This window comes from Neofelis nebulosa, chromosome 6 (genome assembly GCF_028018385.1).
Source record: "Neofelis nebulosa isolate mNeoNeb1 chromosome 6, mNeoNeb1.pri, whole genome shotgun sequence".
NCBI lineage: Eukaryota > Metazoa > Chordata > Mammalia > Carnivora > Felidae > Neofelis > Neofelis nebulosa.
Genome location: NC_080787.1, coordinates 41,289,444 through 41,316,610, shown reverse-complemented (window position 1 = coordinate 41,316,610; position 27,167 = coordinate 41,289,444). Strand labels below are relative to the sequence as shown.

The following is a 27,167-nucleotide window of genomic DNA, read 5'->3' as shown; positions in this document are numbered from 1 at the left end:
TTATAGTTTTCAGTGTACAGGTCTTTCACCTCATTAGTTAAATTTATTTCTAGGTATTTTATTCTTTTTGATGCAATTTTAAAGGGGATTTTTAAAATTTCTCTTTTTGATAGTTTTAGTGTATAAAAAACACAACAGATTTTTGTAAATTGATTTTATATTCTGCAATTTTACTGAATTTGTTTATTAGTTCTAACAGGTTTTTGGTGAAGTCTTTAGGATTTTCTACATATAATAGCATGTATTCCATAAATAATGGCAGTTTTACTTCTTCCTTTCTAATTTGGATGCTTTTTATTTCTTTTTCCTGCCTAATTGCTCTGGCTAAGATTTGTAATACTATGTTGAATGAAAGTGGTGAAAGTGGACATCCCTGTCTTGTTCCTGATCTTAAGGAAAAAGCTTTTAGCTTTTCACCATTGAGGATGATGTTAGCTGTGGGCTTGACATATATAGCCTATATTATGCTAGTGTATGTTCCATCTATACCCACTTTGTTGAGAGTTTTTATCTTAGTAGGTCAGACAATTTAACCCAGAACCAAGTTCCCCATGTAGGTTGTGGTATCTTCTACAGTGGTATAAATGAATAGGCAGCTATTTAAAAGGATTAATTAGAAATTTCAAACCATTCTTCATAAAAATACACACTTGGACTACATGGCCATCCAGTTCACTCTCAATCCTTTTCTCAGTGTTGTTTTAGGTAAGTGTTAATCATACCCAAGGTATCAGAGAAGAAAAATTATATTTTCAGATCAGTTACTGTTCTTGCAACTGACAAAGAAGTAATGATCATCTCAAATGTTTCCTCAACAAAAGTCCATTAATGTAGCAGATATCCTCAGGAGAGGGCTCTATAACAGAAGACCTTGGAATTCTCCTTCTACCACAGACTCATTGCTAGATCACATGTATTTACTATGATTGCTCTGTCAGTCCATCTGTCTAAGTAACTAGCTTTGGGCAGCTCAGAAGCATCTATCATCACTGACTCTTTAACAAAATTGTGGGTTAAATCAATCCAAAGAAAGATATTTCTTCCTTGACCTCAATTCCAGTAGGTCCAAGTGAATTGGAAGCCAGGCAGGGGAGGATGTCCAGGAATCATAGCATTATAGGAATCGTATGCTGTTGGCTGCAAAAGTTGGTTTTGCATCTGTTCTGAAATGAATTTTCCTGATCGTTTGCTTTCTGTGCCATTTTTACTATTTATTTTGTTGCTTGGCTTACGCTGGGCCTGAGTTTGACTTTGGTCCATACGTCTGGAAAGCATAGTACAGTTCATTCTCCATCCACACATCCTGCTCTTTTAATAAAACTGTTCCTTTATATATATATATATATATATATATATATATATATATATATATATACATACATACATACACACACACACACACACACACACACACACACACACACACAGGATGGCTGATCACAGGATTTGGTAACAGGGCAAAAACTGATAATTTGCTTAAAATGAGTCACTTTTGCGCCAGACTGGGAGCCCCATGACTCATAATTACAAGTTCAAAGACTGGCTGTTTGTGAGAAGAGGAAGCCCAGCCAGAGGGGCTTTCAGTCTGTTCACTCTTTGCATTCTTTTTATCCAGAGAGCAAATTACTGCCTAAGGCAACCCAAAGCTCATTAATGAACCCAGTGAAGACAGACACCTTCTTAGGCTTGGACAGAGAGGAGTCTTTCCCCAGCCACGTGAACCATAAACAGTTAACCAGCTCCTAAAGCATCTGCCAGTGAGCATTTTCTACCACAGATGAATGCCAATCTGAGAAGTTTTTAAGCAAATTAAATTTAGATTCCTCTTCATGGACTAACTACTTCATCTACTTAACTTTTAGTGCCCTCTCCTTCTTCCTCCTCTTCCTGCCATTATCGCAGATGGTGGTAGTCAGGGCCCCATGCCCTTGGCGTTGTTTTCCACAATCCAGTTCAGCTTCTGGCTTATAGAAAAGACAGGATTAAAAAAACAAAAACAAAAAAAACTAAACAGTGGGGAAAGAAGTCAGACAAAGCTATTACTACAAATACTGAGTGAAGAGCTGCTCATGTGCTGCTACCACGTGAAGATGGGGCAATGAGAGTGGAAGACAGGCACAGTAGGAGCTAGGAGCCCAGCAATAGATGGAGCAGATCTGTGGCCGCAACTGGCTGCCTTAAGACTCAGGAACCCTGGGGGCACCTGGGTGGCTCAGTCAGTTAAGCGTTCGACCTTGGCTTAGGTCATAATCTCAAGCTTTGTGAGTTCGAGCCCCATGTGGAGCTCTGTGTTGACAGTTCAGAGCCTGGAGGCTGCTTCAGATTCTTCTTTCTCTGCCCCTCCCCCACTTGTGCTCTGTCTCTCTCTCTCTCAAAAATGAATAAACATTAAAAAATTAAAAAAAAAAAAAAGACTCAGGAACCCTGGACATCACTGAATTTTGAAAAGGAAGGATGATACTTGAGGGTATGTTTAATATGTCCTACCCTGTACATATAAGCATTACCCTAACAGGGTGTGCCTGGTGCCCAGTCTGGCACACCTTACAGAGAACCTCTGCCAGGATTAGAAAGATAGGATGGAGGGAGTGAGCCAAAGAAGAGGGCTGAAGGGTGGAGGTGGAGGGACCTTAAAATGAGGGAGAAACTCTGCTGGAAGGACCAGGAGGAAATAAGGGGATGTGATTCCAGCTGTTTTCCAAATCAAGTGGATCATTTTAAATGAGGAGAGCATTTAAGTCTGATGCTCAAATACATGCCTTTGATAACTTTGCTTACAATCAGCCATAAACCAGGGCCTTGAACCGCCTTCCTTGGAGTTTGTTATCAGTAGCAGCACACATTAATTATCTTACATGCAACAAAATGTTTTTATTAGCATAGATCTGAGAACTCAAAAGAATACAACCCAATTGCAGGTGCGTAATCACTCTATCCAGTTCCAGGGTTGCAGAGATGCAATTTACTTAAAATCCCACTGTCCTACCTCTTCCCATCCCAGATCCTTTTCTACCTAATTCATCTACAAGACGAAGTAGAGAGACACACATTTATTGAGGGCCTACTATTACCAAGGCACAGTGTTGTGTTCTTTCCATATTTCAATCCTTTTCAATTCTCAAAATAGCCCTATGAGGTCAATATTACTAGCCCCATTTTCTGATTGAGTAAACTGAGGATACCACCTATTTGCGGGCTTATGGATGAAAAGGAACTTGTCTGATTGACAGATCACGAGCCACACTGCACTGCTCTGTGGTGACCAGTCATCTAAGACCTTCCCTTTTCAGCTTCCCAGTGTCAGTAAGTTCTTCCCAAGGGGTTAGGTTCTTTCTTTAATTTGCATTACTGACCACTTACTACGTGCCAGGTACAGTAAGTGTTCATGTCACACCTTCCAGAACCCTCTTTCAATGAAGTTTCCATCTACTGGAATGTCCTGCATACATTTCACAGCCTGATAATTCCCTTTCCACAGACATGTGTTAGCTCCCTAATGTAGTTCTTCTGGAGATACAAGAAACTTAGCATCCCATCCCCACGGCTACCCCCAGCCCTCCTCCCTCCACCACGTACACACACATGTGCACACATGTACACATACAGGTATAATCATTTCCACCTCACACAGGAAAACTGAGGAATACAGGAATTAACTTGTTCAAGATCATACCCGAGTAGGGTACATTTTTTTTTTTTCAACGTTTTTTTTTTTTTTTTTTTTTTTTTTTAAATTTTATTTTTGGGACAGAGAGAGACAGAGCATGAACGGGGGAGGGGCAGAGAGAGAGGGAGACACAGAATCAGAAACAGGCTCCAGGCTCCGAGCCATCAGCCCAGAGCCTGACGCGGGGCTCGAACTCACGGACCGTGAGATCGTGACCTGGCTGAAGTCGGACGCTTAACCGACTGCGCCACCCAGGCGCCCCAGTAGGGTACATTTTTATAACAGTTGTTTCTTCCAGGCACTGCTGACAACTGCTGTCATTCCTAGAAAGCAAGAACTTTAATTCAGAAATACCCTCTAGGAATCTAGCCTACAGAAATAATCCAAAGTGCCTTTTTGCAAATACCACTTCCTCAGAGAGACCTTCCTCTAACCCCCTAAGGAAAACAGTGTCCCGCATCAGCTGGTTGTCTCAACCCCCTACTTGGCATTACCTCTCTTCACAGAGCTAACTGATAATATGTATTTATCTGTTTTCCTTGTCTGTCACCGTCAGTAAAATGTCATCACTCCAAGGAAATAAGATTTTGTTGACCAGCTCCCAGAACAGTAACTGGGATATAGTGGGCACTCAGTAAATATTTGTTATGTTAATTAGCTAACTAATTAAGTACTTAAATGTTGAATAACATTTACACACCAAAATGCTCACTGCAGCAGTATTTACATAACATATATAGAGAATGTAAATATATATATATGTAATGTAAAATTCCAATTCTTGAGAACAGATTATAATGAGAAAATATTACTAGCCACAAAAAGTAATATTTATGAAAAATTTAATGAGTTAGAAAAAAAGGATTATGAGATAATGTTAAGTGAAATAAGCAAGCTATAAAATTGTATATACATTATTATCTTAACTATGTAATAAAACAAAGCATAGAAAAAATTGCAAGGAAGGAAGGTAGAGGGATTGTGAGTTATTTTTTTTCCTTCTCCTTTATGCCATTCTTTCTTTCCCAATTTTTTTTGCAAGTGATGAGCTATACCTTGATAATTAGGAAAACTAAAATAATACCTTTTAGATGTTCCTACCTCATCAGGCAAAGCTATGTGGCTTACATCTTTAGGACTTGCTCTCTGCATGAACTGTATTCCTCTCTGAATTCCTGTAAGATAATGCATCTGTGAAAGAAAAGTTCCTCAGAAACCCTCCTGAATGGCTTAATATAAATGGTTCATAATGGAAAATTACTTCTCTCTGTTGAGGTTGTACAAAAGCTAGGTGCAGATATATACTGGCCGACCCTATAGTGTTCTGAAATAATGATAGATGTCTTCAAAGATTCTCATTTCTGTGTCTCAGAAATGGACGCTCTTGCCAGGAAATGGAAGGGGAGCTGTTCTCACAAGCCCAGTCACCATTTAGGTGTGGAGTTTAGTTTGGCTCCCTTTAGAAATAATTATTTATAGGTTTAATATGCATAAGACAGACACAAAACAACCAAAAAAAGTGAAAGACAAAGGAAGAGAGAGAGAGGAAGAGTGAGTGGTGAGGTTAATCAGAGGATGGGTTCGCAAGGAGCTGTGGAAGTCAACCCAGGCTAGTTACTGAGAAAGAAGAGCACTTTGAAAATTCTAACTGTGGGTGCAGAAGGGAGAGAGAGCTGAAACTCAGGCATCAGGATTCTCATAGGAGAGTAGTTGGGGCTTGATGTAGAGGTGTACAAATCTGGTACGTATTAGGGACACCTATTTCCTTTTTTTTTTAAGTTTATTTACTTATTTATTTTGAGAGACAGAGACAGCACAAGTGGGGGAGGGACAGAGAGAGAGAGAGAGAGAGAGAGAGAGAGAGAGAATCCCAAGCAGCCTCCATGCTGCCAGTGTAGTGCCCAATGCAGGGCTCAAACCCATGAAGCCGAGAGCTTATGAACTGTGCCGAAACCAAGAGTCAGTCGCTTAACTGACCCACACAGGCACCCCTAGGGGCACCTATTTCCAATAGGACTGTTGACCTCCCTCCTTCCTTTTATTCCTCTCTTCCTCCCTCCCTCCCTTCCTTCCTTTCCTTCTTTGCTTCCTTCCTTCCTTCCTTCCTTCCTTCCTTCCTTCCTTCCTTCCTCCCCTCCTTGCTTCTTTCCCTCTTCCTTCCCTCCTAGCATTGGAGAAGGAGAAATAAACAAGATAGATACACCTTTGTGGAGTTTTCAATCTATACAATACATATTTATGTAGTTTCTGATGATGACAAAAGCTATGAAGGATATAAAATAAAATAATAGGTGAGAAACAGTTGGGGTGGGTTGGAGACCAAAGGAGGTGATATGTGAGCTGAGAACTGAATAATAAATTGATAGTCATAAAGATTCAGGGAAAGAACATTCCAGACAGAAGAAATAACAGCAAGTATAAAGGCCCAGAGGTAGGAATATGATTGACATATATGAGGAACTGAAGGAAGGCCAGGGGGCTCAGACAGAGTAAGCAAAGGATATCTGGGAGGGGCATGAGGAGGGAGACATGTAGGCAGATGTAGTCATATGATGTGAGGCTTGCCACGCTGAGGAATTTGGTGTTTGTTCAGGAGCCATGGGAAGCCACTAGAGAGTTGAAAGCAGAGGAGTGACATCATGCTCTTAAAAAATCACTCAGGTCACTATGTGGAGAATGTGTCCTAGGAGGGCAAGATGGACACTGACAAAGCAGTTCAGGGACAGTCCAGGTGAAAAATGGTAGTGACTTTGGTCGGGATAAAAAAGGAGACAAAGAGAAGCAAAGAGGTCTGAGGCTTTCTTTTAAAAGATTTCAGACAGAATCTGCGGGTGGAGCTGTTGTGAGATCTGAGGAACCTTGAACAAGCCCTACGATTTTTTGCTTGAGCAAGTGGTACCATTTATTGATATGGAAACAATTAGGTGAAACATCTTGGGGTAGATTTTGGCATGGAGCATGAAATTAAGGGTTCTGTTTGGAACATGTTAAGTTTGAGATGCCAATTAGACATTTAAGTAGAGATTTCAAGTGGGCTGTTAAGTGTCTCAATCTGGCCCTCAATGGAGGGATCAGAGCTAAATATATAAAATTTGGAGCCATTGGTGTATAATACATTTTAAAGCCATGAAACTAACTGAAATCACCTGGTGGAAGAGAAGAGTGCCCACAACTGAGCCCTACTACACTACAACATCTGGAGGTTGGAAGAAGCCAGAAAGGTGGGAGAAAAATCAGGAGGGAGTGATGTCTCAGAAGGCCAAGGAAAGAGGTGCTTCAGGCAAAAGGGAGGAGTCACCTCTGTCTAAGGGAGGTGTGAGTTGGTCGGAATATCCTAGGCTATGCTCTGGTAATAAATGAGCACTCCTTCTCAGTAGCTTTTCATAACAAGATGCATTTCTCGTTCACCTGTGTGAATACTGTGGGTCAGAAGAGCAGAAGCTCTGCTCCACAATCACCAGGGACCCAGGCTGACACAGATCCCCAGAGTGAGAGGAGGGAGAGCATGGAAAACTGCACAGCGAGTCTACAGTGCTTCAGCCAGGGGGTAACACATATCATGGCGGCTCACAGCACACTGGCCAGAACCACCCATGGGCACCTCCCCACCTGCAGGGGTTCTAGGAACTGGGTGCTGGCATGTGGAATAGTTGGTGACTTGACTGCCCTACCATTCGCTGAGAGGTCAGCTGAAATAAGAGCAGAAAACTAATACCTGGTTTTAGCAATGCTTAGGTCACTAATGATGCTTAAAAGGCAGTTTCAGTGGAGGAGACAGAATGAAACTCCATTGGACTGGATTGAGGAGACAATGGGAGGTGAGGGAATAGAGACGGTAAAGATAGACAGTCCTGATGAGGCATTTTTTAGGAAAAGGGACCAGAGAAATAGATTACCTGAAGGTTAATGGGTAGAAAGAAAATTCTGGTAAGACAGTATTTTTTCCTTCTTCTAGGTATCTAAATGTCCCTGTGTCTCTTACTCTGCTATCCCCTATAAACAGATGACCTTGTCCTTTATTTCACTAATGAAATCAAGGCCAGTGAACATTGAATGTTTTAACCTTCCACTTTGTGTCTACAAATTCAGATATATCTACATCTAACTATAACCAAGTCAACATGGATTTTAAAATATGGTTTTGTGCTGTTGGAAATAATCCAAGGAAGAGGGGGAGATTGCTCAAGCAAGAGAGAAGGGTTAAGGGAAGAAGGCCAGGAGAGTTTGGGAACCACAGCCTGGCAGAGGGGTTGGCCTTTGATAAGATGGCTTGGTCCCACTGTCGCCTGGATTGCAGTGAGTCCACTGGTAGACTTGGTGTTGGGAAGACAAGGAAGCCCTTGTCCTGTTGTGTTTATTTCCCCAATGAGATGAGGTTGTCACTGTGGAATGAGTCTGGCTGAGGTGGTCCAGAAGCAGAGCACAGGGACAGTGGAACCTGCCCGACAGTTTAAACCACAGTCGTCTCCCTCCATTGCCAGCCCACACCTTGCAACTACGTTCAGAATTCTCCTCCTGTATTCAAGTAGTTCTTGCGCTCTAAACAGCTTGTGGTGGGAAGGTTGTTAGATGACTCATTATTACTTATGATGACAATAATAACTCAGTTTTACACTTTTACTTTTTGTCGTATATGCCATATTTATTCATTCATTCCATCAGAAACTTTTAAATAAATGATTCATAGCTGCCATGTTCAGCTTTATTATTGTAAAATATATACATAAAACTGAATTAGAGATGCATGTACAGTTTAACGAATAATGCTTTTAAGAAAAAAACAAGTTAACTAGAGATACCTCATCCTTGCTCATTCATTCAGTTGACAAAGCTTGTTTGGAGTATATACTACATTTGGCACTGAGCTTGAAGCTGGGGCTGCAAATGCATAAGGCAGAGTCACATGCCTTTTGGAACTCATGGCCTGAGGGATGGAGGAGGCGTGTGGATGAAGTAGTCATGCAGATAGCTCCCTGCAAAGGCATTCAGCAGTTCCAAAATGGAGACACACATAAGTGCCACCATCTCTTAGTAACCCTTCACAGTAACATTAAGAGACAGGAGTTCTTACTAGCTTCATTTGATAGATGAAAAGCATGAGACTCGAAGCATACGTCGTACAGCTAGTAAGTGAAACCAGCACTCAAACCCACATGTTCCTGGGTGCCTGGGTGGCTCAGTCGGCTAAGCTCTTGACTTCAGCTCAGGTCATGATCCCCCCAGTTTGTGAGTTTGAGCTCTGCATCGGGCTCAGCACTCACAGTGGGGAGCCCGCTTGGGATTCTCTCTCTCTCTGTCTGTCTGTCTGTCTCTCTCTCTCTCTCTCTGCCACTCCCTCACTAATGCTCACTCTCTCCATCTGTCAAAAATAAATAAACTTAAAAAAAAAAACCACATCTTCCTACTTTAAATGTTATCGCCTTTCTCCAACCACAGCACAAGAGTAGTAGAAGAATAGCCCAGTGTTCCCCTCTAAAGCAGATATTCTCCAATCATTTGAGGGAGGGGGAATTGCCTGACAAGCCTGTGAAAAACTCAAGGCACCTCTGCCCAGGGATGCAGGGGACGAGTTAAGGGTGTGACATCAAGACCCAGAGGTCACTTGGGCCCCAATTCCCACTGCAGTCAAAGGAAGCCCTAAGATCCTCCCAATCTCCATTCCAGTCCCTGAACACCGTGGGCCCTTCCCCACACCATGGCTTTCCTCTCTGTTCCCTATGCAGGGAGCAACACCAGCCTCCATTTCTCCAGCCCCTGCTCCTCAGTTTCTTTAAAACCGCCTTAGGAGGAATGTTTCTTGAAAAGCTCTCAGCAATCTGACCACACCCCTTCTTTCGCTTTCTTGCAACCATCTACACCATCTGCACCATATTACCACCAACACACTGTCTATGAGTATTCACCTGCTTTATAAAGTAAGCTTTGACCTTCCCATACCCCCCCCCCAGTGCTTTCTATCATAAGGTCAAGAATAATAATTTTTTCATTCATCTGTAACAGTCACCAATAGAAGAGGGTTGTCAATAGAGCAGATACTCAGTACTTGTTGACAGATGGTCTACTTCTCCAGTTGACTCACTGCCTAAGTGGATAAACAAATGTTACATTTAAACAATGAAATTCTTTCCAGAGAAAAAGCAGTCAGGATATAGAGGGGTCAAAGGGAAAATAATGGCCTCTTGGATCCTTTTCACCTCTTTCTCCTGGCTATTGCTCATTTAGGGATGGGAGATTATTCTCTGCCAAAGTATACACTCTTAGAACCTGGACCCTGCCCCTTATCTCTAGAGTATCCCCCTGCTTCAGTCCAACACTGCCATTTTAAGTGCATAAACTCTTGGATTGTGGAGTCTCTTCAGGGTACAAGCTCCATGTAGATTAGGTAAAAATAAATACTTAACTGAACCTGACCTAGTTGGCTAACTAATAAAGTCCTCCTGACAGAGAACTGAGGCTCCCCTACAACCCTCCCTTTACCTCTGATCCTTACCCAGCCCCTGGGATTCTGGGTAAAGCAGCTCCTCCCGGCTATCTGGTGCCTGCCCCAGCTTCCCATTCATGAACATCTCCAGGTCTTCTGAGCTGCCATGTGCATTCATGGTTTTCAGTGCACATCGCAAGTCATGAGTCTCCCCAACTGCCTTTTTCTCTTGACCTCCTGAGCCCATAGGTCTGACATCAGTGGTTTGCTGGTATTCATGAGATCATTTCCACTTGGCAAATGATTTTCACTTAGCAACACAGCATGCAGAAGGAGGTTTCTGGAGTGGGACAAACCTGGGATCAAGTTAGGGCTTTGCCATTTTGCTACCTGTTGTCTTGGGGTCACTTTTAACCACTTTCAATTACCTTACCCATAGAATGGGCCCAATACTACCTAGTTGACAGGGTCACTGTGAGAATCAAGAGAGACAACCGATGTAATCCCTCCAGCACATACAAAGTTCTCAATAAGCTTTAGCTTCCTTCCTCCACCATCACCACCAATGGCAGTGTTGTGAAGATTAGTTAATATCTGTGAGTTCATATTTATGAAGCATTAAAAGTGCCTATCACATAGAAGACACACAAAAAATAATTTTTCTCTTCTTTTTTTGCCCCCAAGGAATGAATATGAGCATATCCAAACTTCATTTCACTTTTTGCTTATTTCCAAGCCAGAGAAACAGAATCTTATTTAAATATACATGCATCTCATGGAAGGTGCTACTAGGCTAGAATGGATTCTTTTTAATCCTCTTTTAAGAATATATCAAAATAAATTTGAGATGACAGTAGAATCCATTTCTAATTTAGGCACAGATAGAAAACCTGCCTCATTTTTCAGACATAGGACATGTGAGCAGTGCTCTAGCCATTGCCCCCAAATCACAGACTGACATGAGAACTGAACTCATCAGGGTGGAAGCCAGTCAATAGGACCCTGTTAACCGTGGCCTTTGGAAATGGTCAGGACACCTCAAACTCAGGGAATCCTGTGTTTTTCAAATTCTGCAGAATTTGGAGCCTCTTATTAAGCTGAAGAGGAATGCTACCTTTCTGTTCAGTGGTCCTCTCAGTCAACTGCCCTTTAACTCAAAGGGCTAGAGCACACATGTCCTTCTACCCAGATTTCCAGTGTTGGCCCAAATATTGGGCATGGAATTGGACACCAAGGCTGCCACATCTATGGACTGAAATCGATGGAAAAGACTCCATAGATCCAGTTTCGCCTGGCAGCAGGAGCCACAGCATGCTGTCTTATTTAATGGAAACGTTGCTGGCCTCCAGATTCCTGAGTTAACTCCAAAACACAGAAATGCCAACATGACCCAGGCTGTTCTCCAAGCTCCATGCCTGTGTCTGTCCACGAGTTTTTCTAAGCAACCCACATGGGCACTTTGTCCTGAATGAGAACACTCACAAAACAAAAACCCCAGAGAGGCTGGGTTAGGAAAATGAAGGTCTTCTGCAGATGATCTTCAGGACCGTTGTTTAAAGGCTTTATGTTCCTGCTGGAAATGGGCCACTGCCCTCAAGCAGCTGCCATTCTTTCAGAGCCTCCAAGCCTGTCCACTTGGTTGGCACACTGGGCCTTTCTGCACCCCCTCAGGCTAATGTCCAGGATGCAGCTGAAGCAGGGGGGTGAATCAGACATGGTTACCAAGACGAAAGAGAAACACAACCGGCCTCGAACACTGCCCCTTAATTCCACCCAGCCCACATGGTCTGCACTTCTGGGCCGGTGAGGATTGCTGGTGGGATGTGTGATTTCTGGCACCAGGAGTCAGGAACCCATTTGATTTATTTAGATGTGGTGCCACTATTGGGTGGGTCTCCTAAGGTTTCCGTGGCTTTCCACTTCAGATTTTCCCTTTACTCCACTCCCTAGAGCCCCTGCCAAGCCTACCATGCTTCAGCCTGGTCCAAGCCAGCCCTAAGAATCTACTAATTAAAGGTTCTCCTTTGACAGCTTTCATGTGGCAATTTAGGAAACTCCAAGGCAAGTCCTCATCTGAGGACTTTAGCCCAGGTGGTATCTTCTGGTTTGAACATAGGCCTTTAACCCTAAGGCCTTGGGCACCAACTCATTTCAGAAGTGTCAGTCAAAAGCGGGAAGTAGGTTGGGCAAGTGTCCTTGGTCACCCCAAAAGATCTACTCTTGGTCTTCACATCTGCAGTCACTTTGGCCGTGGCTAAGTGGTTTCGTCTTCCCCTCATCCTCAGATTCCATACCCTGCTGTACCCGCCCAGCAACCCCTCAAATTGTAGCTGAGCTGCTCCTGACCCTTAATGTAAACAGAGCCATGGCACATGGAACTGCTTGCTGTGGTGACCTCCATCACCCAGGCAGTGGGGAAACATGGACAGCAGGCTTCTTGGCATCTGTTCCCAGACGGCCACTCTCAGTGATTCTGGCACTCGAGGGCATGACATGGCTCCCTGGGGAAAGTTACCTGCATGTCCACTCCTAAGGTGGTAGAACTGGGCTGTTACTTTTACCTGGAAGCATAGGAAGGATGAAAGTAACAGCAGTTGTCATTTGATTGGGTAATCATCCGAGAGCCACCTGTTATAGGAGATGAGTGACTTCGGCTGTCTGACAATGTCTTCGGTGAGGGTGAGGAAGGAAGGTGGTTCCCACTTCCCCCACGCAGGGGCTACATATGCGCCATCTTCCACATAACTTCCAGAAACCTCCTCCTTCCTAAATGACAGTGTCTTCCCCACAATGGCAGGGAGGAAGGTAAAGGCAATATCTCAAATGCCCCTTCTAATCTTTCTGGGAGATTCTGGGAGATGATGGTCCATTTCTCTTTATAAAGATCTTCTAGCACCTCCCCATCTCATGAATTTATTCAGTCCAGTATCAGTGGGCCCTTTGCTTTTCATTCTAGAAGCTGCTGACTTGTCTCTTCACCCCAGAGTTTCTGGCTGTAGCCACCATTTCCTTTCAATGGCCCTTGGGACATCCTTGTTCCAGGCACCATTCCCAAGAGTGCTGGACCACTGACCTTTCCTTCATTTCCCTCCTGACCTTTATGTTTCATGCTGCCTTGATAGATTATCCCTTTTTCTCATCAAAATTCTTCATCTCTCTCCCTCATACTGGTCCATTCATTCTAACTTCTCTACACACCAAAGGATGGAATTCTCTTCTATTTATATGGGTATATTTTTGTGTATTTCACCTCCATCAACATTTACTGAGAAATTTCAATGCGTATAGAACCTTAGATCAGATATTCTACAAAACCACACTGTGTCCCTGCCTGTTGCTTCTCATTACTAGATGCATTTCCATGTTCTACATATTGTAGGCATTCATCATATCACTATCTCAAAGCCAGGTCCCTCACCTTCTGTTTCGAAAGCTTCCTCTCCCAAGCCACAGATTGTGTAATTATCCCCCACATCCAGCTTCCACCTTGTCTCAGCCTTGAATGTCCCCCACTCAGCTCTGAGCCTTCTTTTGCTTTCAGTCCCAAACACTGTGATCTAAGCCCCCTTCCCCTCAGAATCCACCCCATTGCTCACTTTTCCTCATTCCCTGGTGGTTCTTCTTTTCTCCCCTTCCTTCTTCAGTCAGAGGGAACTGAGGCACCCCAGGAATAGGTGTCTTTCCAAAGGAAAATATATTTTTGGCTCTGACCAGGAAATCATTTTTCAGCATGAATAACACAACTCTCCATCATTTTACTTTTGTCCATTTTTAAGCAATAGCTTAAGCAGCAGTAGGTTGTTTGGGGCAGCCAGGAAAATGAGCTCTGGCCCATGTGCTCCAGACTAAAGGAAATCAGACAGCAGGCCCAAAGGCAGTAGCATAAACTCTCCACTTCCGATGTTTTTCCTTTCCATTTGGTTTCCATGGGACCCTGTGTTGGGGGCGGGGAGGGCTTCCAAAAGTACGGATGTGTAACCTTTAGCAAAATAAGGAGCCAGGTTTCAGGATGGCAAAAGAGAGAATATTAAGAAATGGGTGAGGGACCAGTACCTAAGAATTTTGTATGCCTAACATTTTCAGAAGCCCCACTCCAAGGCTAATTTTGAGAGTGCCTTATTGTCTGCCATTTCTACCTAAGTGCTGTTCATAATAAGTATCAAAACCCACAAGAGGTTGTACCTTTAGGGCTTGGAAGTGTTTCCCATCCCACTCACACCCTGGAATTGTAATGTCGTGTTTTGGGGACTGAGACTGAGAAACTCCTCTTCTTTAGGGTTGTGTGTGTTTTTTTTTTTTTGTCTGTTTGTTTGTTGGTTTTTGCTTTCTTTTGTTTGAAATTTTATACTGCCCCATAATGTTTTATTTGCTCTCCTCAGGGTCTGAAGCAGTCCTGTGACTCAGCAAACCAGCAGGCTTCTCTGAGTCATCCCTATTTTCTGGGATTCGACACAGGGACCTATGATTGAAATTTGCTAAAAGAAACAACTAAGAGCTAGACATGGTCACGGCAAATGGAAACTTGTAAGGTCCAAAGCTTCAATGAGCAGCTGAGTCTGACAGACTAAACAAAGCTGGGGAGAAGGCACAATTTATCTTTTGCCATCACGCCTTCCTTTTCAAGCTCATATTTCCCCCATTTTGGCACCAGCCTGAGACACCATCTTATGTCTCATCTTTGCAGGACCTGTTAGCTAATTGTCAACAAGTCATGGAGTTTTTCTTTGCTAGCCCTAAAATGGGGATGCCTTCAAGAGTATTTACATTTTTATAAACACTTCTTGGAGTTGGAATCTCTAAGGGTGGGCTGTGAAGCATAGTGACATGTAGTGGGAGAAGGTGGTGTTGAATTTCTTTTTTTTATAATTTTTTTAAATGTTTATTTATTTTTGAGACAGAGAAAGACAGAGCGTGAGCAGGGGAGGGGCAGAGAGAGAGGGAGACACAGAATCCAAAGCAGCTCCAGGGTCCGAGCTGCATAGAGCCTGATGTGGGGCTCGAACCTGAAACCACAAGATCGTGACCTGAGCTGAAGTCGGACACTTAACCGATTGAGCCACCCAGGCGCCCCAGTGGTGTTGAATTTCTAAAATCACACCGTAGAGGGGATATACCCACCCAGAAGAATGGTGGTGGAGGGAGGAAGAGCAGTGAATGCACTTCCCCCATCATATCACAATATGCTATACCAGAAGGAAGAACATTAAGCATCTAAAACATTCATCCATCCATCCATCCATCCATCCATCCATCCATCCATCCATCTATCCATCCATCCATTCATTCATTCAAAAGAACTGGAGTTCAGCCTACATGCCAGGTACACCCAGGTGCTAGGAATACTGCAGAAAACAAAACTGCCTAAAACCCCTTGCCCCACAAAGTGCACAAATTCTAGAAATAATAATAGAACATATGAAGTAGGGACACCTGGGTGGCTCAGTCGGTTAAGCGTCCAACTCTTGATTTCAGCTCAGGTCATGATCTCATCATTCATAGGTTCGAGCCCCACGTCAGATTCTGTGCTGACAGCAAGGAGCCTGCCTGGGATTCATTCTCTCTCCCTCTCTCTCTCTGCCCCTCTCCTGGTCTCAGTCTCTCTCTCTCTCTGTCTCCCTCAAACAAAATAAAATAAAATAAATACATAAACATTAAAAAAATAACATATGAAGTAAACTATGTAAATAGTAAACCAAAATTCATGAATCTCTTTTTTCAGTGATACTGTAAAGAAAATTCCAAGTTTTGGACAAGAGAAAACACTAATGAGAGTATAATCTCATAAGCAGACCTACTCCTACCAGCTCATTTTGAGACCCAGCCCCCACCTCCTCCCTCAGATAGACTTCCCCTGGAAAAACTGATCTAAGAGCAGAATTGACTCTCTCTAAAAGCTGGACCATCCTTACCCCTTTACAACCATTTCTTTAACCAAGCCTCAGTTTCCTCATCTATAAAATGATATTTGACCAGGGATCCTGGAGAAGGTTAACTAAAACAATATGGAAGGAAGCACTTGATACAGTGGTTAGCATAAAGCATGTAGGAAACTCATTTTATTCTCCCAAAGGTCATTCATTCCTATTGGGTGGCAGAACCATGCATATCAATGAAGTTGCCCTTTTAATGCACCCTCCTCCTCTGCCCCCTCCACCTGGGATCTTCTGCCCCCTCTTTCCCACCTGGCAGGTGCTGCCGGTCCCTCAGAATCCCTCCGAGTCTCCCTGATGGAGCTGACCCTCTTCGCTGTTTCCCAGCGCCGGGCACATGTCTCTCTCGTGGCAGGCAGCAGCTTCCGCTGTGGTTGTTCCTGTTCCTTTCCCCTTCACGAGGCTTTGAATTCTTTAAGGGAAAAGATCAAAGCTTTAACCGTCTTGCCCAAGTGTGTATCTCGTACACAACCACAGTGTGTGGTACATGTGTCACGTACCTACCACAGTGCCTTAGATAAAGAAATGCTGGTGGAGAGAATAAATAAATGGATTATTATCTCATTACCTTGTAGTCACCCTGGTGCTCCAACTGCCTTCACTCTTTCTTACGCGTACATTGTGCGCTTCAGGGCCAGATCCTGCCATCTGGGAAAGCTGTTCTCTAAATCCTGAGAGGGGACACGAGGTGGAGACAAGTCTTTGGTAGGCGTCCAGGCCTCACGTTGCCTCTCCGCCTTCAGACCACAGGCATCCTCTGCCACAGCACCCTGGCCTCTCCCTGAGCGGACATTTAGGCATTTAGGATGCTAGCTGCCAGAATGATAGCCGTCCAGTGAATGTCCACTCACCTGAGCTCACCGCCAGCAGAGAACTCCAGTTCCGGAATACTTTCTCCGTTGTAGCAGGGGCAGGGGTGGGGGAGTCTGATAGCGCATTCCTGACCATAAGCCCACAACCCTACAGGACCCCAAGCACCTCTTAAATCACCAAAAGATTGAGGTTCTTCCAGGGTAACTTTGTCGTAATGTGTACATCACCTGAATTTTAAGTCTTTGGAAACTGGTGACTCATATATACCCTGAGATGACGTTGGCCTCAAATTTTGAGATGCTCTGTAAAGTAATGGCAAGCAACCTACCTGGGCTTATCTCCTCTTGAGCTCCATGTCCTTTCTGCTCCCACCGCCCAGGCCCCGGCATATCTCTTGGAGGATGCAGTGGGGTTTGCACGTGGTTCTAAGTTCATCCAGGACCTACTGCTGTAACAGTTCTATGAGCACTGCAAAACCTCAGCATGGTCAACCCACCCAGCTGTCAAGTTGGACTGTCAGCTCCAAAAGAAGGCAGAGCCGGGAGAGAAGAGGCCATGAACCCATCTCTTTCACTGCAGCTTTTCGAACAACCCTCCGCCCCACGCTCCCCCCCTGCTACTGCCAGTTGGTGGAAGCCTTCTCATCACCTCCTCCGTGGGAGGCAATTTGGGGGATCCCGCAGGCAGGCTCCCATGTGGTCTCCGCAGAGCTTTCCTCCTCCGCAACCCCATTCCAGAGAGACTCACTCCCTCTCCTCTCCGTTCCCGTTTAATTTGCAGTGAAAAGCATACACTGCCAGAACTGGCACAGACCAGGGGCCGGGGAGAGGTATGGCGTGAGTCCCTTGGCTCCTGGTGGGCTCCACTGGATAAAAAGTGCCCTCCAGTTAATGTCTCTCATGCATCGAGGGCTCCTCTCTCCGAGTCTCCCACAAACCCATTCCCAGGCCCACTCGATTCTGGAGTGTGCAGGGCAGATGTGGAGACAAAACTGAGACGTGCCCATTTGCTTCTGATTGGAAAAGGGTGGGGTGTCTTGTGTGCCTCACCGTTCAGACATTCTTCCCGGTGCTATTTTTATCAACAGTAATCATTAAATTGGTGTCAGATGGGCTGGTCCCGTTCCTCACCCCGAGGCTGGGTGATGAGACTCAGCAGGGTTTTTCCAGGCAAGAGGAGATGTGGTATGTGGCCCATATGAATGCATCTCCAGAACCAGGGGCCTCATCACGAACCCCTCTCACCCTGGAGCATGTTCATGTGGCAATTAGAACAAGGCTCATTGTCACTCCTGGCTCATTCCTGACCTGATTCACTTAACAGACATATGATGAGCACCTTCTAAATGCCAGACATTGAACAAGGCACCGGGGATCTGCAAAAATGTAATCTGTACCTCCTAGAAATGTGCATGTCCCCAGAAAGGATTGTCATGTAAAGTGACAACTTCTACTGGGCTGTGCGTGTCACAGCTACATTGATAGGTAGATAGTGGAAAGAGGATTCTTGCTGCCTGGGCCTCAGGGAAAGCTTCGTGGGGTTGGTAACACTCAGCCAGGCTTTCAAGGGTACGTAGAATTAAGCAGATGAAAACATGGGGAACAGGAACCAATGTTTTTAAAAGAGGCATCAAACAAACAAACAAACAAACAAACAAAAAACCTCCATAGATTCATCCCAAATCCAGCTGTGAATTCAGCTGTCACCCAGGGAGTCCCAGGCACATACCTGCACTGCCTCTTGCTCTGGGAGGCTAGGAGGAAGAGGGCTGCAGTGCAGGAATGTCACCTGCTCACTCCAAGGTCCCTGGCCATTCTGACTCTGGCTTTCAGAATCTTGCCCCCGAGCAGGGCCTAACAGTGAAGGGCTGGCCCATAGTGGTGATGGTGACACAGGACGCAGGAGTTAGATATGGGCTAGGGGCCTCCATCACCGTCTATTCCTGGATCTTGCAATGGAGAACCTCACCTCTGAGTAAGAGCTGAGGCCCCTCTCTAGGGGCTTCAATGATGCATCGTTATATGAACACCAAGAGCAGAATTTTCTAGATTCTATATCTTGAAAGATATTGTACTTCTGTATTGTACTTCTTTTAACTAAATGCCTGGAAATTCAACGTGAAATTTAAGAGAAAACCAAAACGGGGCATAACAGGAAAACGGGGAGAAATGTGGCACTGAATGATGGCAGAAAGTGCATTCACAGATGTTCTCAGCAATCCAGGGCTTGGTGCTCTGGTTTTCATTTCCTCTGACCCGACATTCCAAACTCCACCCCCTACAAGTCACATGCATGTGCAGGCACAGCCCTGCAGGGTGCAGGGTGTCCCTGGAAGGGCCTCCTCGGTGGGTCGCTGGCCAGCTGGAAGAGCCTGGGGCCACCTGCCTGGTCAGGAGCCTCTCTGCCATGAGCCTCTTGGAGCCTGGGCTGGCTTTGTGGTCTAACTAAAGTGACAGTGAAATTAATGGGATCCTGATGCTGTGATTGAGGCCATTTCCCTGTGTCTCCAAACAGTGATGAGAGAGGAAATGTCATTAGGACGACAAGAAGCTTTTGAAATCTTCAAGAGGGACCACGCTGACAGCGTTACCATCGAAGACAACAAACAGATTTTGAAGCAGAGGTAAGGCTGGCTCAGGGAGCTGCTGGTCCCCCGAGGCTTCGCCAGGCGAGCCTCAAAGAAACTTGCTACTACTCTGTCCTCCTTAATCTGTCCAACCTAACTCTGGGAGAGAGGCAAGACATGTATTAAGTTTCACATTGAGTTGTGTCCATGACTTTCCTACGCATGAGCCTCACCATCCCTGTACTGTTGGGGTAAGTCAAGGCCAGGGTCTGTGAGTGACGGAACTAACTTTGTATACCATTCTCACATCTTACATTAATTCTCATCTGCCTGTGACTCTGTCGATATCATACTGTTCCAAAGACGAGGAGAAAAGTCTGTAGATCAAATTATAGTCTTAGAACTCTAGACCCTCCAGCTGGTCTGGGGACGGTGGGGGGAGGGAGGAAGTCCTGCACTTGATAGTCAAAGGAAGTGTACATGCACAGCAGAGGCTTCTGGTATGTTCTCCAGCCGGAAGCAGAGCAGGCAGCAGCATCTGCTGACATATTGTCGAGCTGGCCTCTGGACCCTTTAAAAAAAAAAAACTTAATGGTATATAACTTGTTTCACCTAATCTGTGAATTAGATGCATATCCTCAAACTGTAGCAAACAGAAAGACTGCCAGGTGCATGGGTCTAGAGTTCAGAAGAAGGAGTTCTAGACAGTGAACTTTTAAATTAAGTCACGTGACTCTGGATCTTAGCACACAGTAAATTTTCAAAAATGATTCTTTGAATTAAAATGAGATCCAGGGGCACCTGGGTAGCTCAGTCAGTTAAGCGTCCGACTTCAGCTCAGGTCAAGATCTCATGGCTCGTGGGTTTGAGCCCCACATGGGGCTCTCTGCTGACAGCTCAGAGCCTGGAGCCTGTTTCCGATTCTGTGTCTCCCTCTCTCTCTGCCCCTCCCCTATTTGTTCTCTCTCTCTCTCAAAAAAATAAACATAAATAAATAAATAAATAAATAAATAAAATAAAATGAGATCCAGGTTTGAGAGTTATATGCTTGTAAATGCTTCGAGGAAGCCTAAGAAGTGGCCGAGCTCAGGAAAACATGTGGAGGCATAAGGGCCTAGAGGGTAGAAGCAGCAGGAAATCTCTAAAGGGCAAGGAGGGAGAGCAGGTGGTGGGGGAGGAAGGCTGAGAAGAAGCAGATAGAGAAGCAGGGGAGAACTGGGAGAATATATTGTCCTGAAAGCCGAGAGAGGAGGCGGCTCCATAAAGCGTGTTGTGGGTGGTGTCAGCCGCGACAGAGACAGAGGCAGGGGAGGCTGGACCGAGCGCACAGAGCAAGCAGGTGACTGAAGACCACGTGTTGGAGGGCTGGGCGTGAGCAAATAGAGCATGAGCGAACACGTGTTCAAAAAGTTTGTGATAGGTAACAAACATTCGAAGGAGGATAAGGGGAGTCACCTAAGGAGAAGGGAAGTTTGTTTCAGAGTGGGAGAGAATTGGCCAACATTGTAGGCCGTGGAAGCAAACCCGTGAAGACAAAGACAGACAGACAGACAGACCAGGGGGAGAACTGACACAGCAAGGCTTCAGGGAGATGGTCTGGGGAGGGAGACATCAAAGCTCTGGGTGAGGTGAGCCCGGAGAGAAAAATGAAGCAGAACGGGGCTGACACTGATGCATTTAGAAAGGAAAGGAGAAAATTAAATATGGCCTGTATTTGGGGCTGGAACATATCCAGTCACGTAGGATGGGCTGGTTATCCTGGTGGTCCCATCTTCCTTGTGGCCATAGAGCAAGGGAATTAATGAAACTCGCACAAAGCTTGCTTCTGAAAAGGGCTTTTCCCAGCACTAAATCAGTCCTTTTAAAATCAAGTGAAAAGTCAAGAGACCAGTCCACATGTTAAAAATGTCTGCATCTGTTTAATGTTACTGTAATAACAATCATTAAAGGAATATTTGGCACTGGGGAGGTGTAACCCAGGATCTACCCCTTTCCCAGGATTGGAGCTTTTGTTTGCATTCATGGAGAGCATTCCATTACTAGGTATTACATGCTCATAACTGCTTGAGACAGAGGACTGAGAGAAAATGTTTTTCTGTGAAAACGAGTTACTATAAAGCAGGGCCCCTACAGCAGACATTGAAATAGGGCCCCACGGGTGCTGATGAGGGTGACTTCCATGCCGCCCTGCAGACTGCTTCCTATAGTCACCCTGATCCCCTCCAGTGCATTTGCTGCCATTCCCTCTGTTGACTGGGAGCCCCATGCGGACCATCTGCAGGAGGGCTGGCCACATCCTAGGAATGCAGACATGCGCCACAGGGTTTTAGTCACTCTGCTTCTAGACTTCCTCTGAGCAAGTCTCATTCTCAGGTAGCCCCCGGCAACAAGGACCCAGTGACCTGGCCTGACTGGGACTTCTCCACTTTCCACATCACGCAGCTGCCATCAGTGGTTCAGATGTTGGGAGGTCACCTTGGCAAAGTCCAGAAAGGCTTGGGACTGATTGCCCCCACGTATGAGCCTCGTGCCGGCTCAGCCTCTCTAATCCATGGCAGCGAGTTTCTGAGCCCAAATGAAGGGACTGTTGGATCCTTTCTGATCCCTCATCACCCAGAATGCGAGTTGAGCTGGAGCTGAAGGAGGAGTGGAGCAGTAGCTGTCACATACACGTCCCTGTTACTCCATAGAAAGATTTTCTTCCCCATCTTACCTAGACCCTTTGCTGTCCTCCCAGGCAATTTCTAGCATCTCTCAGCCCTAGCCCCCGGTCTGCAGGGGGCAGTTCTGCTGCCTGTCTGTGACAACAGAAACAAGACATTGGCACATTAATAGGATGTTTACCCTTTGCTGAACTAGAGCGTGCGAGCCAACTCTTAAGCTGGATTTTTCAGTGGAGGACAACTACAATTGAAAATCACAACATTTTTCAGGCATGACTCATCCTCATAGTATATAATAATATGAAGAGAGGCTGGAGACCCCATGGTCAGCAAACACCAGCGCCCAGGCATCACACAGCTGACTTTCTTTTGTGGCAGATCTTGGAGACAAACTGAATCCCTCAGTCACAGAGTTCCATTAAATAACAAAAGAAGAAATAAATGGGGAGATTAACTGCAATTGGAAACAAAGGCAATGATAATGTGAACTCAACCAAGAAAAGCGCCCCTTCACTCAGTTGGATCCTTCGGGCACAGAATAGAACCAATAGGAAAACTAGACCCAGGCTGGAGAGAAATCTCATGGCACCATCTGGAAATAACATCCATGACAAATAGGAGTTCCCTGGTTCCTATTAGACTTCAATTTTAACCTTTATTATTTTTCCATTTGTTTTTTATATTTACACCTTGTCTCCTGAGCTAGAATTATGAACCCTGAGAGCAGAGATTAGAGTCGAATCTTCTCAGCCTTCCCACAGTTTTTAAAATGGTGCTGGCCACAAAAACAGTACTCAAAAATACTTCTTTGGCTTGAGAATGCACTTTGAAATGGACTTTGGGAAGTCTTAGCAGGCAAGCAAACTGCTCAAGAACTCCTTCCTAGAAGCAGGAGAAGCTAGACAACAGGCTTCTCTAGACTCAGGGAAGGAATAGCTCCATGAAGATGGGAAGGGACCGCCATCTTGATGGGAAACAAGATGGAATAAGAAAAAGAAATATTGTTGTTTTTTTGTTTTGTTTTGTTTTGTTTTGTTTTGTTTTGTTTTGTTAAAGCCTAAGGGAAATGAAAGGTGGATCTTCATGGCAACGTACCAGAGGCAGCCAAAGTACCATGTCAGGGACAGGTCTACAGAGGAGGGAAATGGTGTAGATGCAGGCCCATTCTTCCTTTCTGGCAGGGAAGAGTGTTGGATATTCACTCTGTGAATAATCAACATATTAAGTTAATTGCCCTAGACAAGAAAACTAGGAAAGGTGTCATAGGAACCCCTTGTCCTCCAGTGACATATTTTCCACACTGACCTGAAGAAACCAGCCCAGCTGACATGACAGACAATAGACAGTGGAGGCTCATGGAGACCGAGTGGCTTATGAACACCAGCTCCTCCCCTTAGCCCATAAGTTAAAGCAGCTACTGCCCATGGTCCCCAGCAAATTATCTGTGGTTCTGACTGCCTGGGGCAGAGCCAGGTGCCAGGCCTCCTCAGCTGCTCCCCCAGCAATGATGTATGTGTGTCTGACACACACCAAGGGCAGGATAGAATTCTCCCAGGAGCTGGTCTTGGAAGTTACATAAGATTGTACCTCATCCCTGATACTTTTCATTCCCCCTAAAGATGAGAAACTTAGCAACTGTCTTAGGTGTCCTTGACCATGGACTTGAAAGGATCCCTTCTCTGACCCTTTGATTTGCTGAGAAGATGATACCCATCATTACTGTCTGTAGTTGCTGCTTCCAATATGCAATCCCACCTCACAGTCGATCCCGCAACAGGGGGGTGCCTACACTGCCAGGCAGTGGTCCTAATTCAGTTACAAAGGACGTTTGTATGCATGTACTTCCCACATCAAGCCATCCCTGAGAGGCATCTCATCCTAATCTTGCAAACAAGAAACTTGAGATCCAGCAGGGCATTCGAGTCCTAGTCTCTGATCCCCAGCCCAGTGCTCTCCACATTGCACACAGTGCCTGTGTGTGACGTGTTGCTCACATGCTGCTCCTTGTATTTTACAGCTAGGTCTAGAGTGCTTACTAAGTACGTGCCCTGTTCTACACTCCAGAGATAGAAGTATGTGTTAAATAGATGTGATCACTATCCTCGGGGAGCTTACAATATTGAAAAAGGGAACAAAACAAGCAAACAGGCAATTCTGATCCAGTGCACCTGTGATGACAGAAGTTCAAGGTGCTGTGGAACATGTGGGGTGACATTGTTGCAGACTTGCATGGCCCTCAAAAGCTGTCCAGAGGAAGAGACGTCTCCAGCGAATCTGCGTGATTAGGCAGAAACTAGCCAGATGAAGAGAGACGTTCCAAGCAAAGGGAGGAGCCCTGAGGTGAGCCCACGTGACACTTGATGGAACTGAGGCCATTTGGACCAGCCTAGGAAGGCAAGGGGATGTGAGAGAAGATTCTGGAGGAGTCCACACCAACCTGACCATGAAGAGCCTAGTTAGCGCTGTTAAGGAATTTGGATTTTGTCCTGAGATCCCTGGGGAGCCCTTGAAGAGTTGTAAGCCGGACAAATAATAACAAGGTCAGGCTTGCATTTAAGAAGACTCACTCAGGCTTAAATGTGGGAAATGACCGGAAGGCAGGTAGCATGAATGCAGGGAACCACACAAGCCTGTGGAGGTAATATGGTGATGTGACCACTCCTTCTCTGAGGCTGGGAGAGTAGGAATGAAGCTGGATGGAATACTGTGGGGAATAGATGGGAATGGGTGGGACTCCGGGATTGTGTAAAGGTGCTTATAGAGGTGGCGGGGGGCAGCGCAGGGGGTGCAGGTCCATGGCTGGGAGCCCTTGGGTGAGTGTCAGTACTCGGCAGTGAGATGAGGAAAGGTGGGAGGAAGGGGAGGGGTTTTCGTTGGGGGTGATCAGTTCCTGGAATGCATTTGTCAGGAAATAAAGCAGGCTGGGGTGTAGATATGGGAGCTGTCTGTGGGGATGACAAGAGAAGACACTGGTGAGGTGGAGTGCCCTGGGAGAAGAGGTAACGTGGGGAGAGGGTCAAGACAAAACCCTGACAATTCCCAGCATCTAAGGAACAGCTGCAGAAGAGGACAGAGAAGGAGCAGCCGGGGGCTGATGGCTGACATGGAAGCCAGGAAGGAGAATGGTTTGTACGCTGCGGACAGTGTCCAGCACGGTGCCAGGCGCATGGTGGCTGCTGTGGGATTGGTGAAGGCTGGGCATCACGGGAAGCCAGGCTTGTGAATGAGCAGTCGGAGGACTGCATTCCTTCCCCTTCCAAGCCCAGGCCTTGCCCCGAGGTAGAGATTTTTCTACACAGCAAATAGAACAGCCTGCCAGCCTCCCGGCGATGCTGCCCTTGCACAATGGACCGTGCAGCCAGCGACTCCCGGATAGGAATGCCTCCAGCCAGGAGGAGGAGACCCTCAGGGGCTCACAGGTTGAGTCACCGAGCCTTCTCCCTGGCCCTGCCCAAGGCGCAGTCTCCCTGACATAGGCCAGGCCTCCTCTCCAGTGAGCAGGAGCTTAGGATGTTGTCCAGAGGTGCAGCGTGCCCTGGGGAAGGTCAGCACAGCTCCAGCTGCCTTGGACACAGGCTGGTTCCCTGAGCCACATCATTAATGGGAATGTGCCTCTTTGGGGTCAGGAGGGAGTCGGGAGCTCCTCTTCCTGCTGATCAGCATTTAGTCTGGGGCCAGAGGAAAGGGAGGCAGTGGGGCTGTGGGAGGCTTAGGCTGAGAAGGTGTGGAGATGCGGGTGGGCAAGGAAGAACTTGGCAGAAATGGGGGGTCACCTTTCTCATCTCTCTTGCCTCTTGTGTACTCTCCCCACCCCCGCTTCTTCTCAGGGTTGGGCTTTCTTAGTCAAGAGTTTGTCTTGACAACTGGAGATCAGGAACACATGTGGGTGGGTGGGGTGGCCTGGAGCAGTGACAACTGCAGAGTGGAAGGAAAATGGCCTCATGCAGACAGGACAGCCCTCAGCCCACACCTCTTCAGTGGGAAAGTCCTTATTAGCTCTGCGCTGGGCTTCAGGGGAGAGACTGGAACAGCTCGTGGCTTCCCCCACAGTGTCTGCCAAGCCCTGGCACAGGGCCGCTCTTTGGAGTGGGTTGACCACAGCACGAAGCAGCCCCCCCCCCATGCCCTCCTGGACAAATGTGGGCACTGTCGAGGCCAGGGGGCTCCATCCCAGGCCCTTCAGGGCTCCTCTGAACAGCTGCTGTGGAGATTGCCTGTTTGCCTGGATATCTTCCCCTTTTTCTACTCCTGTTTCCTCCAGAACTGACATGGATTTCATCAGCTTCCCAGCCCTCCTCTCGCATCTTCCTTATTCTCGATACTCTTCTAAATGGGTGAGTGAACTCTGGAACAGGCACTAAGAGGAATCACTCACTGAGCAGTGAAGGATTATCAAACCCTGTGGAATCCTAGGAGCTGGGGATGGACACAGCCAACAGTCAAACAATTATAGGCCCTCCACTTGGCAGAATTTGAAGGATGAAAATAGCCTTCCTCTTCTGAGCAGCCTGGACCACACCTCAGATTCTGTCTGCCCAGTGGGCACAGGCCAGTGCAAGCCTACAGGGCCCAGCACGGTGACTTCTATGAATGTTTGCTGACCCGAACTCCATCTGAATGGCATCAAAAGGGACTGCACTTCTCTCCAGAAGGTGACAGGCCCTACCTGAAAAGAGCACATGCATAATCTATGATGAGCCTAAACACCATAACAAGGGAGCTGGGGCAGAGTCCCAAGAAACCTAACATTGAGAGACAATTTAGTTCCCTTCCGTGGAAACTTCCTGTCTGCAGTCACAGGCCAAGCAGCCAGACTTGGAAAATAGCAGTGACATAATTCATACTTTTCCATCAAGCACAGAGCCGCCGTGGCACTCTAGCCTCTGCTTGCATTGTTCCCCGCCTTGAATGTCCTCTTCTTCCCACTTCCTCTAACAAAATCCTATGCAACCAAAATATTTACACACAAAATAACATGATATCTGGGATTTCCTAGGATCCAGGAAGACTTGCGGGGTGAGGAGAGAATGAAGAGAGAGGAGATAGTTAAAATCAAGTTGACCCAGTGTTGACAATTAATGTAGCATGATGGTGGGTAGCATCTATA

General features: G+C 45.9%; 1 protein-coding gene across 5 annotated transcripts in view; it reads left to right on the top strand.

Moving 5' to 3' along the window:
* KIF6 (kinesin family member 6) overlaps positions 1-27,167 on the top strand; it is a 388,723-nt gene that overhangs the window by 271,290 nt on the left and 90,266 nt on the right. For all 5 annotated transcript variants that reach the window (XM_058733812.1, XM_058733811.1, XM_058733813.1 and 2 more), the window contains one exon: positions 19,346-19,454. In XM_058733812.1, the coding sequence (XP_058589795.1) occupies positions 19,346-19,454 (109 nt within the window). The remainder of the gene's footprint in view (positions 1-19,345; positions 19,455-27,167) is intronic.